General features: G+C 39.3%; 3 protein-coding genes across 8 annotated transcripts in view; 1 reads left to right on the forward strand and 2 right to left on the reverse strand.

Moving 5' to 3' along the window:
- Window positions 1-2,402: 2,402 nt before the first annotated feature.
- LOC111259053 (uncharacterized) lies at window positions 2,403-8,519 on the reverse strand. 2 transcript variants are annotated; one of them, XM_086967714.1, is made up of 2 exons: window positions 8,376-8,519; window positions 2,403-3,795 (listed from the first exon to the last, which is right to left on the reverse strand). In XM_086967714.1, the coding sequence occupies exon 2, from the start codon at window positions 3,791-3,793 to the stop codon at window positions 3,173-3,175; it is 621 nt and encodes a 206-aa protein (XP_086823840.1). In that variant the 5' UTR covers window positions 3,794-3,795; window positions 8,376-8,519; the 3' UTR covers window positions 2,403-3,172. The 2 variants fall into 2 exon arrangements, with proteins under 2 accessions (XP_086823840.1, XP_022686472.1); XM_022830737.2 differs by lacking the exon at window positions 8,376-8,519 and adding an exon at window positions 4,051-5,184.
- Window positions 8,520-17,051: 8,532 nt separating this feature from the next.
- On the reverse strand, window positions 17,052-18,912 carry LOC111259051 (zinc finger matrin-type protein 2). 2 transcript variants are annotated; one of them, XM_022830736.2, is made up of 2 exons: window positions 18,781-18,912; window positions 17,052-18,242 (listed from the first exon to the last, which is right to left on the reverse strand). In XM_022830736.2, exon 2 carries the CDS (start codon window positions 18,209-18,211, stop codon window positions 17,540-17,542), a length of 672 nt encoding a protein of 223 aa, XP_022686471.1. In that variant the 5' UTR covers window positions 18,212-18,242; window positions 18,781-18,912; the 3' UTR covers window positions 17,052-17,539. The 2 variants fall into 2 exon arrangements, with proteins under 2 accessions (XP_022686471.1, XP_022686470.1); XM_022830735.2 differs by having other exon boundaries at window positions 17,052-18,532.
- A 300-nt stretch (window positions 18,913-19,212) lies between these two features.
- The window catches only part of Pdxk (pyridoxal kinase), an 8,614-nt gene continuing 7,811 nt past the window's right edge, over window positions 19,213-20,015 (forward strand). Inside the window, exon 1 of one of the 4 annotated variants that reach the window (XM_022830726.2) lies at window positions 19,213-19,340. In XM_022830726.2, the coding sequence (XP_022686461.1) occupies window positions 19,338-19,340 (3 nt within the window). In that variant the 5' untranslated portion in view covers window positions 19,213-19,337. Of the gene's footprint in view, window positions 19,341-19,378; window positions 19,507-19,618; window positions 19,712-19,833; window positions 19,853-20,015 lie in introns of those variants that run through there. The other 3 variants (XM_022830729.2, XM_022830731.1, XM_022830733.2) reach the window with 3 other exon arrangements.

Consider the following 20,015-nt stretch of genomic DNA (forward strand, 5'->3'; position numbering starts at 1 on the left):
GTATCAGTTGAAAGCTCTCAGTAAACTGAAACGTAATAGATGTTCCTGTACACAAGTTGCAGCTTCCTGGTCGGAAACACTATTTAAGGCACAAATATTCGATATGGTGTCCTGCTTAAATACGATTTTTCTCTTTGACAATGTCGATCAGCTGAACAAAAATGCAAATAATATCTTTAAACTCAAAGATAGCATTTTGAGGCGAGAGTTGTTATTTCTCATGTGCTAAAAATACATTTCAAGTGCTTTTTGACCAAAGGCTTTGTTTAAGATACCCGAAAAATAAGATCAATAGGTTATATTGGATTTGTTATTTCGCATAATGTATAAATATAAAAATAAAAAAAATGTATAAAAAAAAATGTATAAATGCATTATGACTACTGTGTTGACCGAACGCTTTGTTTAGTACGTGTCAGAAACAGAGTCAACAGGCCAACCGATTCGATATACGACAATACGATGTAAAGGAACAACTGTGTTTTCTGCAACTGGATAAGTTTGCCCGGGGTAACGAGTTAACTTAGATAACAGGAACGATGGAAATTAGTATAAATTAGTTCAAAAGGATTAGTTGACTTCACATTGCCATGAACCGTACATTAAAAGCGTTAGAGTCTTTGTATCTGTCTATTTTATAATGATTGTAAATAACATACACAAGTAACCTAGGATTCGCATCTCACCTTACATACATAGATGACTATACATGTGTACAGACTGCACACATAGATGTTTCCAAATGCTTCTTTTACGTTAGGTTCAAATATGGGTAAGAATCAATGTACGAATCAACACTTGTAGAAGGAAACGTGTTTGAGTAAGGTAGAAATCATATTTGCGTAAATTGCTGATTATCTTGCTAGACTTGTTGGCTTAAAACCGACATTATCTTCAAACACCCTCAAAATGTTTTTGTCCTGTGTGAGCAGTGTACTTCTACTAACCAACAAAATACGTTCACGTATTAGTTGACGTAAATTTTGAGAATTATTTCCTATAAAGGAAACGTTTCGTCGTCCATCACCCAAGCCAAACAAATTAGCGGAGAATTCATACGTTCAAAAATATAAGCATCGTAAACCGCAAAAGCTACGCTAAATGTTTTGCTGCAGGGGATCAAGGATTGGCTTTGACTTGCCCCATGAAGCTGGGGAAACGATATTGCATGTAAGCGAGCAACTCAAAATAGATGCAACGTCAAGCTAGCTAGCGTTCTGTAATTGTAGAAATCGAAATTTTTCTCTAACACCGTAAAAGCGATAGGCGTTTTTACTTAGGAGTATGTTACCTGTATTGCCTTTGGTGGCTCATCGTCAGTTGCTAGGCTAAGCTATCCTAAGAGTTCCAAACTTTCGAAATTAACTAAATTGCTTAGAACTTAGCAGCCAAGTCTTCTTTTTTTCCTGATCAAAATTCGTATTTTTTAAACTGAACTTGCTAAGTACATTTTCACTGTTGACGATGGACAGGAGAATGTCGCGTACTGTGATCGATTTTTTTCGGGATAGGTTGACAGTTATGATTTTTCTTAAAATCGAATATTCAAATTTTTGTATAGCGATACCTTAAAATTAATCTGGTGACCGTCAATACTTGAAAACTCCGTGGGCAGCCTAAACAGGAATTAGGTAGTAAAGCAAAAGTCTAAAAATGAAGTGGAGATAAAAACAAAAAGATTGAAGTTTACATACAGATTCTTTAAAAACTTCACTGAAGTTCGGATGCTATTAATAAAATACAAAAATCGTCCGTAATTTCGAGTGTCATTGATGTAAAACTTATGAAAATGCAAAAATAATGGTAACAATAAAAGCTAATGGAAGATAATATGTATTGCCGATGTCCACGCTGTTTCCCCACGAATAAAATACTGCCCTGTGTTCCAGGATCCCTAGTCGCAAATAGAGGAGTCCCTCCATAAACTACGTTCTGGTACACAACTTTTTACTCACAAATCCTAAAGAACAACTTCCTCTTCGATGGAACCATTTTTATACATATCTGCTGTAGGATTCTGCTGGACTCATGGAGATCGAATCTCACGAAAAATACAATACGACTTTCTTGACCTAAAATAAGATTTCATCTAACTTTAAGTAAAAGCGAACCGAATGAATTCAATTTCAAACAACTTGCTTCAGGGCAGATACGACCCTTGACAACTTTTCAAGAAAATTTCTCAGTCTCGTTATCCAAGGACTTAGATGGCTCCACAAATCTAAAAGCCTCGTACCTTGTCCACGGCAGACTATCTTTCGTAAATCAGCAAAACGGGTCCTGCATCTTCTTTAATCTAAACTTTATTGTTTTGACAGTTCTACAAGTTGAACTACCATGTACGAAACGGTACTGTTTCATGCGATGATGATACAGAGTTTATCCAAAAATAAAACGGTCACTGTGGGGTCTACATCCTCTTTTTATTAGCAGTAGTCAATGCGCCTTTAAGCACACACCCTTAATCGACGGCGTTAGTTGTAGGTGAAACATAAAAGACACCGCGTACATACAAACTGCGCAGTTTGCCAATTTTCATAGCTAAAACTGTATGATTTTGCAATAATAATAATAATCGCTCCGCTATACAATAACGTATCCTAGGGAAGTTACCTGGCGACGTTTGCTTAGCTAGGTTATCCCTCTGTGGATGCTTTTACAAAGCCGATTCTCCTACTGCCTATTAGGGCGTTACATAGTACTACTTATAAAACTCATTCTTCTCGTCGTAGAGTGTCACAACGTAGGACGTAGGAAACGTAGGAAACGTAGTTTCGAACGTAGGAAAAAATAGGCGTCCATACAACGTTTTATTAAACATAGATATGAATTTACACATCTGCATACATAAATTGATACGCGCATAATACAGCCTTAGTAATTCTTATCGTACGAACGAACATTTTTTCTCTCATTCAGACCGCTCTTCCTGGCTAATGCGCGATGGCAAATTGAGATCAATTTTGCCGAAACGGTTAGTTTTAATTTTAGATATATACTGTTAAGCTAATAGACGATATCCGTAATGTACATCTTATAAACAAATGTTACCACAAATAAATATGTATGTATATATGCAATTGGATTAGATTGACTTAGAGGGTCTTAGATGTTCGAAAACACATCGGCTTCTGTGTGTGTATGTTATGTCCTTGCAACCCTGAATTTGTTATTACTTTTGCTGTTTCAGTTGGAAATGGTCACCGCGCTCGGGCGTCTTCAGACGGTTCTGCCTTGTCCGGGTACTGATGGCAGCCATTTGGAGAGCCTGACGGTTCTTACGTTCTGGAACGACGATTCTGTGACGATGACTGCCGCCGCTTTTCTTGCGGAACAGATTTTCCAGTTCGCTGTTTGCCAATGGCCTGAGCTGACTTGCCGTGCCCCGACGAACCATAGACACATAGTGCGCTGCGTCGTCGCTACTGTCCTTAGCCTTTGAGAGGAACCTATGTCGAGTGTCGAAATCGTTGTTACTACGGCTGTGGCGAATGGCATGAACTTCCCGAGATTTGCGCTGATTTGCGAACTTGTTGCTGGATAGGTCCTGTGGCTCACTGTCAGGTCGGAGCTGAGAAACTGATACGGTCCCATCCAGAGCGTGGACATGTCCAGCTAGATGATCGAGATCGAGCACGTCGAACGTTTCGGATTTTATTGCCCGGGGCCCGTCAGAGAGAACCCCGAAACGACGCAGGACATTGTAGTCTTCTTCGGAGGAGCGCAGTAAATACGCCTTGCAGCTTGCAATAATACAACTAAACACTGACAACAATGTGATGACATATTTCATACCTGCAAGAAAACACAGAAATACGCGCGTTGGATTGGGCAAAAAACTTAGCAAATATCATCATATTTTCACATAGTAGCAACGGTAGTAGTAGTAGTAGCAGCGGTAGCGATTTGGCGGCACAATCTATATTATCCTCTATTTAAGAATCAGTACATTAGTTTGGACTACCCATTACAAATATGGAGAATATATTAAAACGAAGTACGCACAAAGACTTAAATCACTCTAATTTAGATAATGTTATAGTCACCTACCGTTCATCGTATTTGATGGAGCTATTGTTGGAGCGTTACTAATCAAACACGACCAGACAAAACTGCCGCTTGTCGCTCGTACGTTGGTATTTCACCTTCGAAAGAGCTGTCCTAGCTAAATTGTAGTCGACCTACAGCTTGCTCGACAGTTTATCCGCATTCGAATCTGAGAGGAGTCCCGTTCCTAGCGAAATGTGCAGGTCAGCCAGCATGCCAGCTCCTTTTCTGCTGATCGCGTGGGCGAACATAATCCAAGCTCCGCCTACTTCTCGTCACAGAACGAGCATTATTCAATCTAATGTACCCTCGGTAGCTTTCCTCGACTGCAGAGGGCTGGTTTCAATACCGTCGGACCGCGGCAGCCCCCGCCCCACACCAAATGAAACCTGAAGCGGATGCTAGTAGCTGTCACTAGAAGTCGGATGCCCCTCTAACACGCGGCATGGCTGATCTACCGAAAGAAGCCAAGCCGACTCTCGCACCAGAAGTGTGCCACAGAGATGATACCCTTCCGCTGGTAAAACTCCTGATCAGCCGTTGAAGGAAGGCTCGAACTCAGCGGTGTTAGCCCGTAGGCATGAATTCGACCCATGGAATCGCGCATAGAAGGTATCACACACCACAGCACCCAGAAATTCACTATAATCAACGACTAATGTATGTGAAATAAGAAAACTCAGAAGTTGACTCCTACAAGTCAGGTCTGTATATACTCTACTAAGCCTATACATCTGCAAAAAGAGTCAAACTATTGTAATTCTTATACCTGATCAAAGTTTATTTATTCACTCAGTTTGCAGTGCAATGAGGTTCATTCGCTAAATAATGGATTACAGAGTTACGATACAGTTTTGTACGATCTACAATGTGCGAACAATTAGGGTTCTCATACTCTCGCCAATTTTGCAGCGGGTTATGTTGAAGACCCATTTTTAAAATCCAGAGCCAGGCGTCATTTTGTGGAGTATGCGTGGTGAGGAATTTTGCGTCGTCTAGGTTAGTGCAGAGGAGGGTCTGTCCTATCCCTTCGGTTTCATAAGCGTAACGTAATTAGAACGCATGAAATGGTCTATAGGTGTACTTATAATGTTTAGAGTACATTGATACCGTTCGACGCAATTCGAAAAATATTTGGGAGATGATCTGCACCTGAACAGGCTTTTGCTTGAGAGAAGTAAAAAAACATAGCTTTTTATGCGTACTCTCTTTATAATTATTATTATTAAATTTACTATTATAATATACTAAGAAAACGAAATAAACCGATAGTAATACACAAGTTCTTTGCAGCGAGGTCTTCTTTGAGGTCACGTTAATTAGTGTAACGATTATTTCCATTTTACGGTAAATTGTTTTTCTCTATGTTACATGTATTATTCTGCTCATTCGATTAATACTTTTCAGTTTAATTAATATAAATCATACAAAATTCTATCAAAATAAAAAGGTTCCCTATGTGAATGTTCATATTGGTAGTTCCAAACAACTGACTTCCTGCAGACCACCATTGCTAAGCAGCCGTCTTCAATGCCCTGGAAAACAAACAATGCTTCAAAGAATAGAACTTCCCCGCTTTAAGACGTGCTTTCAGCAAATATTGAGGAATGTTCAGACTGCAAGAATTCTCCAAACGCTAGCCAGTACTGTTATCCTCTAGAAATCGTTAGGTTCCTTTCAAAGGTAAAAAAATTACCCTACCCCGCTTCAATTTGAGTTGTACTATACAATACATTTCTATTTGGATTTTTCCATTGGACACACGCAGCGGCTTTCCAAAATCAGAAATTTGTCATAGGCATATTGAGGAACATGAACCTAGTTTATCCGATTCTGTTCGATGCAAGGATCCCTCTATGAAAACTCGTCACAAGCACAGCGGACAATTAGCGTCTATCTGTGTCCCGTTAGGACTCTGAACCGGTCTCCAAGTCGAGTTTCTTGTCCCGGTAGTTCGGCCTTCGATAGACTCATTTATCAAATTCCGATTCTGAACTGACTGCTTATATATCGTATGAACACATTTTGAACAATTTATTTTTATTCGTTGTTCTGTAAGCATAACAGCAAGATAGCGATGTTAATTTTGAGACAAGGAATAAGAAAAATTTTTAAAATGTGTATTGGAAAAGATTAAATATTGACGAAAATCTTCAATGTCCGGAAAGACTGTAACTAGATTTTACAGTTTTCTGAAATAAATTTCAGTGGTTCATTTCGTTTCTTTATTTATTTTAAGTTATACACAATTTTGTAGGTAAGTTACTTACATGAACTAGAATGCGAACAAAATGTATCTAGTGTTATCTGTTGTCACTGTGATTAGTTCGTTGAATTGCTGAGCAACTTTTTAAACACTCTGTATGTATATAATCCACTTCTCTAGATATATACTCAAGGCTTTTTAGAAATGAAAGTTACTGGTTAATATATTAACTTTGGAACTTTTCTACCAGAAAAAACTTTTGAAAAATTCAACCCAACAGCCTGGTCAACATATGTTCTTTGATTAGGCCGTGTGAATCTCCTGTCGAAGCCAAAAACAAGCGGCTTTTTCATACCAAAATACTACGTATGGACAATGCTGAGTCGTAGAAGTGGCTTTAAAACGAAGACAAAGTTCAACAGCCGAAAAGGATTTGATTGGACAGATCTGAGAGCCTTCTGGGTCCTCAGACAAAGAAAGGACAGGTTTCGCATATTTCAAAATTATCAGTCTTTGCCTGATCAGCAGTTACTTCGCCTTCAAAGGAGGCTTAAAACTAACCGCCGGTTCTTCAAATTTTGAAAGTCTTTGAACGGCTGCATCATCGGAACAGCTATGACATAGAATTCATGTACGTATGTATCAGGCGATAATTAGTCTCATCAGTGAGAACTGGGTACATAGCTTCAGTTCAAAGAAATTCAGACTTCCCTTTTTTTCTCTTGTTTTGAACCAGATAACATTGTACCCTCGCCGTTCTTGTTATTACCGTTTAGTTTAATATCCTGCTGTCACCGCGCTGAGCGAAAGCAATAATAGAATTATTCAAGTTTAAATGAGAGTGTACATGTTCTAACCTATCACAGTATGAAAATTTTGAGAACGATGCGTGAGTAATGTACACCACTTTACCATGAAATGTAGAACACATTTATCGAAATTGTAGAAATTTTCTGATTGTTTCTAAAACACGTCCCTCGGCAGGTCCTGCTGCTCGCTGTCAAATTAGAGCGGAGAAACTGACGTGGTTTCGCCTTCGACGCCAACATGCTCGGCTAGATAATCGAAATCGAGCATCAAACGGTTTTGATTCGCCTGCGCAGAGCTCGTTAAAGAAAACTCGAGACGGCGCATGACCTCTCAGTTTCCTTCAAAGAGCCCCAGTGAATTCGCCGCGTGAACTTGTCACTGTTTTACCAGATTGTTGTAGTTTTTAGTTTAGCTAGATATCATCTGCATATATTTACACATCGGGATTCGTGTTGTATCACTGTTGTGCTATTGAAAAAAAATGGCGCAAAAAGTACGTGTGATATATAAAATGTCAAATCATAGGTATTTCGATAGTTGTATCTTTATCTGCTTAAGAGGCTGCACTTTTACGAGGTTATGATGTTATCATTCGTCACTGGAACATAAGTAAGTTTCTTTGAAAGCAGCTACCCTTGCTGAACTACCGGGGAGCTACAGATTACATAGAATTTTTTCCGCATTTGAACCCGACAGGTGTAATGTCACCGGCAAAGTACACACCAAGCATAACTAAAACCTCGCTTTCGCCTCTTAGCTAAGTCACCACTCCTCAGTGTAACGTACATCTTGTAACTTTGTGCTACTCTCCCTACCCTCCGAGGGCGCAATAACCACCGCCCGGGACTGCACCAAACCTAAAGCGGGCGTCGATACCCTACTAAAGAAAGGGGACCCTCTCAGGCCAGGAAGCAGTTGATATGCCGAAGAAACCCAAGGCAATTTCAGCACCACGTGCATGCGACTAAGCTAGTAGTTTTCCACTGGCAATATCAACTCGTTAGACACCAGTAGAGGGCTTTGACCCCCAGCAACGATGGGAGAGGCCCACCGATCGAACCCACAGCGTTGCGCATCGAATATCCGGAAACGGCATTTGCTAGGAATGATCAATAACCGACTAATGCAAACACGAGTAATGTTGTAAATTTTGAAAATGGGTAAAACTATGATAATTCTCATAGCTTCCACATCCTTTGCAGTACAATCAAGCTGGCTAGACCATGTAAGGACAGAGAGAGTACACCGCAACGACGAAAACTATAGTGTACACAACACAGTGGCAATTTACTTAAATTTAAAGTTTCATTACCTTTACGGTCAGTTATGATGACCGCCCACTTCTACAAACCAGAACGCTCTTTTATCGACTCTAGACAAAATCCGGCAGCCTATTTTAGTGAAACACTCAACAGGGCTTATTTTGAAGCGTCCACTCGCGAGTGTGTGCTCGATTGCAGAGTTCAGCTGTATCAACAACCACCAGAACCAGCTGTGTTATCCCGTTCGCGGGGATATGCGTTTGGACGAAATGAATTCATCAGGACCTTCTTCGTAGCCATCGTATCGTTGTGAGCTTAGCTAGATAACCCGTCATTGGTTATTCAAACTGCTAGACTTAGAAACGGTGTAGATCAGTACATAGCAATCAGCGATTTAGTTTTTCGCATACCCGGTTGTGTACTATACTTTTGTGACTAAATCAGTATTCTCTATCGCTTATTATCAACCTATAGTGGAATATAGCTTTCCAAAAAATTACCTGCTTCAAGACGGATCGAAAGTAATTTTGTATATTTTCCATAGTAGTCATCATTAGTACTTCTAAAAGGTAAATGCTTCTTAAGAATTTTCATAGTACGTGTATTCCACCTGACACCATTTTGCTGACGGATTCGTAAAAGTTTCCACCTTTATACTCTCAATTCTTTCAAGAGATGATCGAGGATCATTCGAAGTCACGGAACTTCGCTGTTCTTTAAGAACGGTTTATGCGAGAGATATGTCAAAGTAAATTTATCACAATAAGACAACGATTTATTGCCAACATCTACAACTGTTATGACGAAATACAGATCGCATTTTACACGCAAAAAAGCATAAAAAAAGAAGTAATTTTTATCAGCAAATACAGTAACACCTAAAACAACCGAATGGTGATTTTAAAACTCTGAACAGCAAATGGCTAACCAATGGATAGAGTGAAGCTATGTGTCTACACAATAGAGTTCATAATATACAATAAATAATTACAATGACAAGTATTACAGATATCAAAGCAGCTGGCGATTACGTCATTCAGACTTTTCTTTTTGCTATTTGTGATTATACAAATGGCTTTAACTGGAATCTGTAGCGATAGATGAGGAAGCTCGGATCATTTTTACACAAAAACAAAGTGTTCTTGGATTGCTTAACGCACCAAGACTCGGAGGGCCCGATTTCAGCACCTTTTGATGGCCCGCGAAACGAATGAACTGATAGCTAAAGACTGCGTTTTAGTAGTGCGCGTTTGGTGAGCGGAGTAATATGGCACGTTTTGATTGTGTTGATCAGTTGGTTTTATCAAACAGCAATAAAAACGTTGACTACCTAACGAGACCATTGAGTTTGGCTACGCAAGCTCAAGCAGATACACTAAACACACACATAATCGTATCATCGTCACACACGACGCCGGCAACTCACCGCGACGAGTGATCCCTTTGATCAATTTTTGTATTATTACTTTACGTAATCCAGCTGACGTTAATACTTCGATTCACTATTGTGTTCGCTTACATCTAAGATATGCCAGAGATTTCAAAAACTTATAACATTGCAATTGCGTTTGGCTGGCGGGTTGCGTGTTTTCCAAACGTTGTTTATCATGCAAGAAGATGCCAGAATAATCTGATACTTCACGGCTAAGATACGGCGTAACACAGTTCCGTTGTCTTTACTGCGTTACGTATATTAATGTCATACTTCAGAGTCGAAGTGATTATGTAGTTTACACAGATGAAAAATGAAACGTAACTTTATGAATCGCACAGATCTTTGCGAAAGGTCGTCTCTTTTGTGGTTAATATTTGGGAAACAATCAAGCCCCCCCTCTCTCTCTCTATATATATATATATAGATATAATCTCTATAAAAGCGAAGGTTTCTCGACCTTATAAAAAACATTTGTATACTATATATATATTATACAAATGTTATTTATACTTATTTTATACAAATGTTTTTTATAAGGTCGAGAAACCTTCGCTTTAATTTGCATGTATCATATACGTATTGATAGAAATACATTGTAAAAGTGAAAATGCAATTTCTGTAGGTAGACGCGCACGTCTCCCTCTATGCACCTGTCAAGCGCTCCCTAATAATCACAATGACTTCTCGTAAGAAACGGCATTCTAATGCGGAACAGTCCAGCCGGAAAATAGCAGCGCTACCGTATAAACCTCTGTGGTAATCCGTGGATTGTTTTAAATATACGAGTTTAAGCGCACGATCCTAAATATTTCAAACAAGCACTTGCACCGTGTTAGGATGCATTTTCCTAGCCTCCACTTTGCGCATCGTGTGATGCGAATCGTTTTGCTGGCACTTTTAGTTCTCTTGTTTGTGTTGCTGGTGTCGACGCTAAATTCAGCCATGTCGGTTGGCGCCGCTTTTGAGGAAGCTACCCGAATCAAAACGAAGCCAGTGTCAACCCGGGCTGGACATTTTCGCGAGCCTCCGATGAACCGCGGTCAATATTAACTTGTCAGGAACCACAGCGGTCGAGATTTTCACCACCACTGCGAGTACTCGTGAAATGCTAGCAGAACATTTCAATCTAATAAGAAAGTTAGATTTTATCGCAAGCCGAAGTTGGCGTCTACAGACGGGACTTCCTCGGAAGATAAATCCTACGAAACGTATATATATATGCATATATCTAGTTGTTAAAAGTGCGGCGCCTATACAAACGTCATAAGCCAATCTGCGCGAATGTACACCCGAGACAAATTCAATTACGCAACTACGATACAGTTCGCTATAGACAAATGTTGATAATGATGGTAATGATACAATTATCGCACTCGAAAATATACTGAATAGGGAAAATAAATCTTATAGATAAATAGACACGAGATGAAATATTACTATACACTGCGATAACTGAATAACTTCTAGCAAATCATTGCGTGTATCATTCCGCAAAAAAACTGAGTAGTTGCAAACAAGATTTTACCCTACAGACAACAAGGCATTGGGTAACCATGAAGTAATGATGAGCCGCGTAAAAGGTTTTATTATTGACCATATTTATTCGCTGCGTAAAGTTTTCTCCATTTTTTGCGAGAAAAAAATCACTAATAATGTTTCTTCCAATGTGAGAAGTATTTGCATTTACAGATATTCAGACCGTAAATGGAATATATACAGTAACGTGTGGACATATCCGTATAACTTTATGCATACCGCTCGTTCTTTGCATTTTGTACGACACCCCTAGAAAAGAAAATCAGCGTTCTAAACTGAACAATTTCTGTTCTGTCCGCCTAAGCATCCAGTTGTCATTAAGGTCACATTGTATCACGGTCACAGAAACCTTGCACTAGTTAATATCTTGAGTCATTGTTAGTTAGAAAATGAGTAAAATTGTACCGTTTAAAACGATTACCATCGACGAGATCAAAAGTTTAGATTAGTCATTCTCAAGAATAGTATTCCTTACATATTCTTTGGATAGCTGCAGAAATTATTATAAAACAGATAGGTTCGAACGAAATGTTCAAGAAAGACGCAACATATAATAGTTAATTTGCAAATGCGCACGACGATGTTATCAACAAATAGGGTACTAGAGGTAATAATATGAAAACCACTATGTCAAAAGGTTTGATACATGTTACAAAGCCCGAAAAAAAACTTGACCCGAAATCTGCTATGGCTGTTGCTCTATTTCATTAAATATAGAGTCTTACCAAAACATATATTTTCGAGAGGTTTTACTACATTACAGATCATCTGCTAACAAAGATACGTATCAAAATGTTTTGAAGATCAAGTAGAACTCTGAACGGCTTTAGCTTCAACTCATCTGATACAGAGATCTGACTCATGAGGACAACTTCAATGCATGACAGCTACACAGCAACATTTTTATTAACATTTTCGTGGGTAGACTGCCTGTATAGGTAAAACTGTATCGTTGATATTCGACAGGTGAAGTTTATAAGACACAAGCACAGAATAAAGCGGATGGAAACAGTAGTCATAGCGCTTTAAAGTAGCAGCGTGTGGTAACAGCGATATCTTATATGTGTCACAGCTTTACACTCTCAAAATGAACACTAACACTTTATCATTGTAGAAGTGCAAACTTGCACTGTTGTATTACTTGAATCTCAAACTAAAAATCAACTTCGAAATCTATATCGATTTTAGTCATATTGCGAAATAGCTCAAGGTGATCTCGTAGAGCTTCGACATCGACACAAGAGACTGTTGAGACCATCCATAGCATGGCTAGAAGATGGATCACTTTCGAAGTTCGATTTCTTTTTCCGACTCTTTCGGAAATTTTTTGTTTCATTTGTTTATCAGTTTGCTTGATACGGTTAAATAAGAGTAGATGGTGAGGTTAGTGCTGTTGTAACGCAGCCACTTATCGATCGACGCCTTTGACGCTCCACGAACATAAAGAAAAAGTCCGTGACATTGCCGAAAAATAAGTAACGACAGCTAATCCTAAAAATGATCAAGAAACGGAATAAAAACAATCACTTCCTACAGTGGCTGAAGTTTCGGGGTTGAAGATATTTCGTCACACAATTTGGCGTCATATTTGAGAGTGCAAAGAGCTAGATGATTTGCTATCGAATATTCACAGGGCTTGTGTTTCAAAACGGGTAACCTCTTTCTCTAGGGATTCGATCTCATAAACGTTGGCAACTACATGTAGCTATCGATCGTTCATAAAAACGCGCTTGTTGGTTGCACAAATCCCTTTTGTTTCTCGCCTCTTCGAGCTTTTACAGAGACATCCTTAAGTGTATCTTTCTTCTGTCGACTCACCCTAACTATACAATTGCGCTATTGCTGTGCGAAATTTGCACATAGACCTTAGGTTAAACTAAGCTATTTATCCGAGTCGATCTCGTCTGAAACCCTACGAGCCTCTTGCATTTATTTAATTGGACTCTAAAATATTGGCAATGCGGGAAGTTTTTAGCTCAACGCTTTGAACACTAAAAAGCGACGCGATTTTCGCATTGGAGGAACCTAACACCGTGAATGAAAGCTATCGACGCATGTACTAGATTAAAATATTTATTTAAATATCAGGCAATGATCATCAGGCTCACACTGAGCTGTGTCAATCCAAGATATAATAAGAAGGTCATAAAGGACAATATACTTTTTACGATTTTCAATCAACTGACACTTCGTCGATTCGATGGGTTAGTAATTGCAGTCCACTAATCTAGACCTTACGTAAAAAAGGATCATACTTTTAAAAGCACCAGATAATACTCCTCATGCCCTGTTGTTATAGTTACGTGTGGAAAAGCGTATACATTGAAATTACTGTTATTATGTTAGGTTAATCTCGGTTTAGAATATTTATTTTTATTGCTGCATTAACATTAAAAATGATTGAGTACTAAACATACTCTAATCAAATTGCCTGTATAGTTGTTCGTAGCCCATAAACCGTATTAAGATACTTGTACACAACGTGGAATGTGCCGTTTACAAAACACATAAACTGTCCTGCTAATTTATTTTTTAGCATTGCAATTATCGGATGTTTCCTGCCTTTTTTTTGTTTACGACAGTGATATGCGTAGATCGCGGCCTTTATTTCGTTCTGTGTCAGCCACATAGCGTCCGAAAAATCCTTGACGAACAAGTCAGCAACGATAACATGGGAATGATTACGTAAGTTGGTTGTTGTATCCTTTTAATATTTTTAGTTCTCGCAGCCTATACTTTTCATGAAGAACGATTTTTCTATGCTTCAGTTACGCGATAAATACATTGGTGTTCTCGACAAGAGTCAAGGACAAGATTTTGAAGATGTGCAGCATAATATGCAGAAAAACTCGTAATTCAAAAGGCTTCTCTGTTTTTTTAGTCTTTTTTTTTTATTGAAACAACGGAAGAGGCACGCATTGCAAATCGAATCCCTGTGTAAGCGGATTATTAGAATTCCATACTTTGTTGCATTTATAATGCACATATTTGATACTGTAACTTGGGATCCTCGTACAGAAATTGTCTCTTCGAAATCACTCGTAAATTTGCAAAAATAAAATAACCTTGCACTGATGCCTGTGATTCTCCTAACTTGGCGCCTCTAAATGAACTATCGTTATTCTTGAGTCAGTTCAGCATGAGTACTGTTGAATTAAAACTACACCATCAGACCGATTTGGTTGAAAGAAATTCTGCCAATTGGTAGGCCGTCCAACTTGCTTGTTTCATGTTAGCCATTAAATGTTACTGTGAGTAGGACAATGGATTCTGAAAAGAGCAAATTATGTACACGACTGGAAGACGTTCCTACGCAATACAATACATATATGCGACACTTTCCATGACGTCACTTTTCCTGATCTCGAGCATACTGCTTATGCTCAGAGTCGTATATTTACTGCATCACTAGAATATGCTTAAATATTGTCCGTTTTAAAAATGTCAAAGTAAATTTAGGTTCATATTGCTTTAGTGTTTCAATCATTTACATGAAGTCTACAGTAGTATATAAAAACATCATTTGGGCATGGATGGTTGTAAACGAGTGGTACCGATATTGAAGTTCGTTGTTTAAAAAAGTCCCTAAAATTCATTCATTTGCCTATATTTTTCAAGTCTTTTTTCTAACTAAACCGGTAAGATCAGTGACGTATGCGTTACAGAGCAGAAATCCTTTTTTAACCTACCCCCAGCCAAGCCAAATGCAAAGCATGCGGTGAAAGTATGTGAATCGACAAGTGAAGTGCGTGGCGGGTAGAAAAGCTCGCAAAGATTAGTGAGCGATCATTGACGAATCCTCCGAATCCTGATTTAGACTAGATTTCTTCAACCTCCCATCCTCTCTCGTTTCTCGTAACGGTGGCTCTTCCGCCATCTGCTGTCCGAGCATTTTTGTTACCATCTGGTTGCGACTCAGGTTGCCTCCTTTTTAAACTTCTGTCAAAGTCTATCTGCCGCTGGCTAGATCTGTACTCTATTCGTTCTCTTGAAAAATCCCTGCGATCTAGCTGACCTCTATCGTCAGCTTGAAACTCTCTTCGCGAGCTGCACCCATGTCGATCCCTGTCATCGTCCCTCCATCTTCGATCCAAACGTCTGCCCCAACGTTCGTCACGTCGATCTCCACCACCGCCTCCCCGGTCAATACCATCCCGCCGACGGTTGCAACGACGATCATTGCTCCATCCAGCTCTGTCAACATACGGCAGAAATGGTTACATTAAGATAATGTTTGGATAGCTAAGCTATCTGATCTAAAATCAATCAACGTTCGCATTAAATCGCTAGTAAAATAATCATGGATACCATTGATTATGAGTCAATGGATTTTACTTTTCTGAGCATCGCGATTACTTGAAAAAAATATATGTATACATGATTAATTTTTGGTTAATCACAATATGACCACAATGCAACTGTATTAGCTTTGCACTAGTTTTGCTGAGTAATCAAATTCCAATAAATTAAAATCCTAACAAATGTACTATAACAAACGATCATTATATAATACATTTCAAAAAAGTGTTCGTTTACCTTCCTCGACTGCGACTCCACTGCTCGATGACCGGTGGACCTTTTCTGATTTTCGCTAGATGCTCCGTATAAAAGAGGTCATTTTCTGTGTAGCGATCTTTGAGGAGCTCGTCCCACCGCGAAATCTCCTCTTCTTCTGTTAATGTCATTATACTGGTTTCCCTCACTATCCAATAATCCGCGACACTCAACGGTAAACTGCCAATGAGGCTGGTAGTAGAGCTAAACACCAATCAGACAAGTAAACACATATCCAATTTATTTCTTTACATGTTCTTCCTTGTAAAATCTGCGGGTCTCAAATGGGAACTGGAAAAAATGTATTATATGCTGAAGGATAAGAAGATTTACTATTGATGCGAACGTTTTAAGGGGTTATCATTTAAATCACATCTATAATTGCGGAATAATACGCTTGGGCTATCTTAAAATGGGTCTATGATCGTGCAACAAGACCGTGCCAAGGAGACGCCTCAAATTAGTCTATCCGTTTACAAAACTCAGACGTAGTTAAGTCGTGAGGACTCATGAAAGCACAAATTCCACTGACGTAGACTGAAGCTGTGTTTATAGCACTTGGATTTAATGTTTGATCTCTTCAATAACGTCAACTACCATTAAGGATAATGTAAGTAACAAAAGATCACAATTTTTATTGGTAAACAAACGACGTTTTCCGAGTTCGTGTAACTACCCTGCAACATAATAACATAATCCCTAAATTTCTGCTTTAATAATATAGTCCCAAAAATAATGCCTAACTACTTGGCACATCTTACAGAATTTCTCAACTAATTTCTACAAATACAAACGCCTACACACACTCGAAGATAACTTTCCTAAATCGGCAGAATAAAGAACAAACCAATTTAGGGGGGGGGGGGGGGGTAAGAGGTAACAATATGGTCTCTTTTGACGGCCTTTTGTACTAATGAAGTAAAGATAGCCCGCAAAACCTTTCTCAAAATCTATATCTACATCGAAACGAACGAAACGAGAAGAGTTCGTTATTGAGTAGATATGATCAGGTTGATTTGTCTGCCTTAGGAAGCGGTAAACAGATACATGCGCTCTAATTTAACCGATATAAAAAAGTCTACTAGGTAATCTGAAGACTAATACCCCTCGGCTCCATGTCAATTCAATGCCTGTAACAGGAATTATCGATTTAAGTGCATGAAGGCTCCTACATGACTAATGCTAGTTAAAACAACGTATATAAATGTGTTGAATTTACAACTTTATTGTTATTTTCACACATTATATATACAAAGCATTTCATTTCACTGTTCGTAGTAAATAGTCAATCGATACGGATTACCATCCCTTAATGAGAAATGATCTTAGATCACCCTCTTACCTAGCCATTTATTCTCCTGTTTTGCCCAATAAAGTCGCTGGCTACTATAGGGCCAAGGCCCGAAACAAAAACCGATCGTGAAGGCTACTTATTCGTCGCTAATCAACGCGACATCTCGCCGCTGACTTGGCCGATTTTAGGTTATTTTGCGCAAAACAAAACTTCACTTAATGTTTCTAAATACTTCTGAGGCGCAAATACGATTCTGCAGTTTGTGCAACTCATACATCCACCCGTAAATAGCATAATCTACTTAGACATCTGTGTACGGTCGATGACAAATGAAGAATCGGCCTTCTATCATCTCACTTACAGACCGCGTTCTATTGGATTTCACTGTAGTGATTTCAGTTATTCTTCTTGCTCCCGCCAAATCCTGAAAAGCCCATCATGGCCGATATGTCAGGATCAAGTCCTGTCCCCTCCTCGTCTGCATCCGCCTGTTCCTGTTTTCGTTTTTTCTTGTCCTTTTTCCTCTCTTTCTGGTACTCCTTAAGTCTTTCGCTTTCTTCCTCGAGCTCTCGGACACGCTCGGTAAGGTTGTACTCTTTTTTCTTCTCATCGGTCTTTCGGCGCATCATCTCGAGACGATTCTTGACCTGATCAAGTGATGAACGTTCGACTTTCATTGACATACCAAGGTTCCGTTGATGTTTCTTTCCATTGATGTGATCGAGAAAGTTGATCGAGTCTTTGACTACGCAATCACATACGTTGCAGTAATATCCGCCAGCCTGCGAGTGATCAGCGGTCTTCGAGATCACCGTCGTCTTGCCGAGCTTCGAGTCGAGATCGACTTTGTATTGCCGCGGCTTAAGAAGCTCCCGTTGAACTTTCTTCTCCCGTCTAGACCCAGAAGGTCTCGAAAGGTTAGGTCCACAACCATCTGAATCTTCGTCCTCATCATCTGAGTGCCTGCGTTTGCCGTCCTTTTCAGCTGCTCGGTCCTTGGCACGCTGTTCATACTCTTCCCGGTCCCACTTACGACGGTGGTCGCCGGGATTTGAGAGTGAACTCATTATGACGCACGGCACAATTCGACGTGCGAAACTAATACACGAAACACACACCCAGAAACACGAAGCACTATCGCGTTACCGAAGTTAATGTGGGCACACCTTCTTCCTTTTGCTATGCCAACAGCAGTGGCTCAAAGTAAATAACTCATGCAAATCAACAAAGACTATTTGCTTGACAATGAGGATTAAATTTCGTCGATGCATTTCATGCCAAAGGTCAGGGTGATCGATTAATGCTTGAAAGATCGGCAGGATTACATCTAGCTTCCATATACAGCGATTTCACCGGAACGACTCGTCTGCAGTTTTTTTGCTGCAAGCCTTAGGATCAGTACCAAAGACACGGATTGATCGCAAACCAGTTCTACTACCGCTTACTTTTGACACTGGCGCCGCAAGAATAAAGCAGCAGACACATACACACACCAACATGCAATTCTGCGGCGTTACGTACACTGAATATGAGCTAAGTACGCCGACCGATTAGCTTTCGCGCATCATAAAGTTTCATAGAGCTTGTAATAAAATGCAGCTCATACACACAAAATGAATGTTTCAAAAAAACTTACAATTTCGTCGCCACTCCACCAAACTCACTTTCGAAAGTGGACGGGGCGGTATAACGAAATCGCTACTAAGAGCGCTGCCGTAGGAGCACTGCGTTTATTGTGCGCTGTACGAAGGCTGCATACTAGGTGATAAACAAACAAACCAAGTGCGGTGTATATAACCCGTTGGGCAAACCTGAGCACAACTTCGAAATAATGCTTGGCGCCACTTTTGAAAACTGACATCACTCATTTAGAGATCTGAATTAATGCATACTATTCTGACGATATTTTGGTATAGGGAAAATCAGTGTGGAGCCAATCTGCGCCACTAAAACGTAATCAGCAAAAAATTTGCTAAGTGGAATCGTTCAATGTTGTTTGCTGGTTAAACACAGCAAATTTAAATCCAACTCGGTTTCACAGTCGAATTGTCAGAAGCATTAAGCACATCTTGAACGTCGAAAGAATAGCTTAGCTACAATGTCGTCCGCGACCAAAAAACAGTATATTTTAGATTCAATGGAGAGAAAGCTTTCATTTGAACTGAACTGTCTGCCTTCTTTCGCAAATTCTAAATGGTAAATGGTGATCTATTGAGTTAAAATCGAATCAGCTGTTTTCGTTGCACCGTAGCTGACGGACAAGTTTTCAGGCCATTTTCATTATAGATAAGACGACCACTCGCGAAGGACAACTTTGGAATCAACTATATGCTATGATAGACTCTCACTGTTAGATCTAGAGGTAATATTATATTATTGTAATTATTTAGCGGTTACTTTTTCAAAGAAATAACAGGGCGTAACATGAACCGATGCTTCTTGCATCACAGTTTGTTTGCGTTATATAAACTGAGAAGCGAGGCGCGCTTCGCAGGCTAGTCGGAGTGTCCGTGCGCGATTGGCGCGGTGCTGTTCTGTGTAGTGAATAACGACGGTTACTTACAAGTGTGAGAGTAGAAGCTGTCTTATTAATATACATTTTAGTGATAATGATATTTGCATATTACATGTGTGGTGCAATTATTTGGTGACAGCTGAGGCAGTCACTAACGGAAAAGGACGTCCCCGACCGATTTTTTGATCAATCGGTCTGAAACCCTGATCTAGTCTTTTCGTGACTATATATATATGTATATATATAGTCACGAAAAGACTAGATATATATATCTAGATATATATATATAACTAGATAGATATATATATCTATCTAGTTTTAATTGGGTCATATCACCATAAGATTATATATATATA

The sequence above is a fragment of the Varroa jacobsoni genome, unplaced genomic scaffold (assembly GCF_002532875.2).
Source record: "Varroa jacobsoni isolate VJ856 unplaced genomic scaffold, vjacob_1.0 scaffold_289, whole genome shotgun sequence".
Lineage (NCBI taxonomy): Eukaryota > Metazoa > Arthropoda > Arachnida > Mesostigmata > Varroidae > Varroa > Varroa jacobsoni.

Bases quoted from the DNA above. Each gene is read 5' to 3' on its own strand.
- LOC111259051 (XM_022830736.2), bottom strand. From the start codon at position 18,211: ATGAGTTCACTCTCAAATCCCGGCGACCACCGTCGTAAGTGGGACCGG.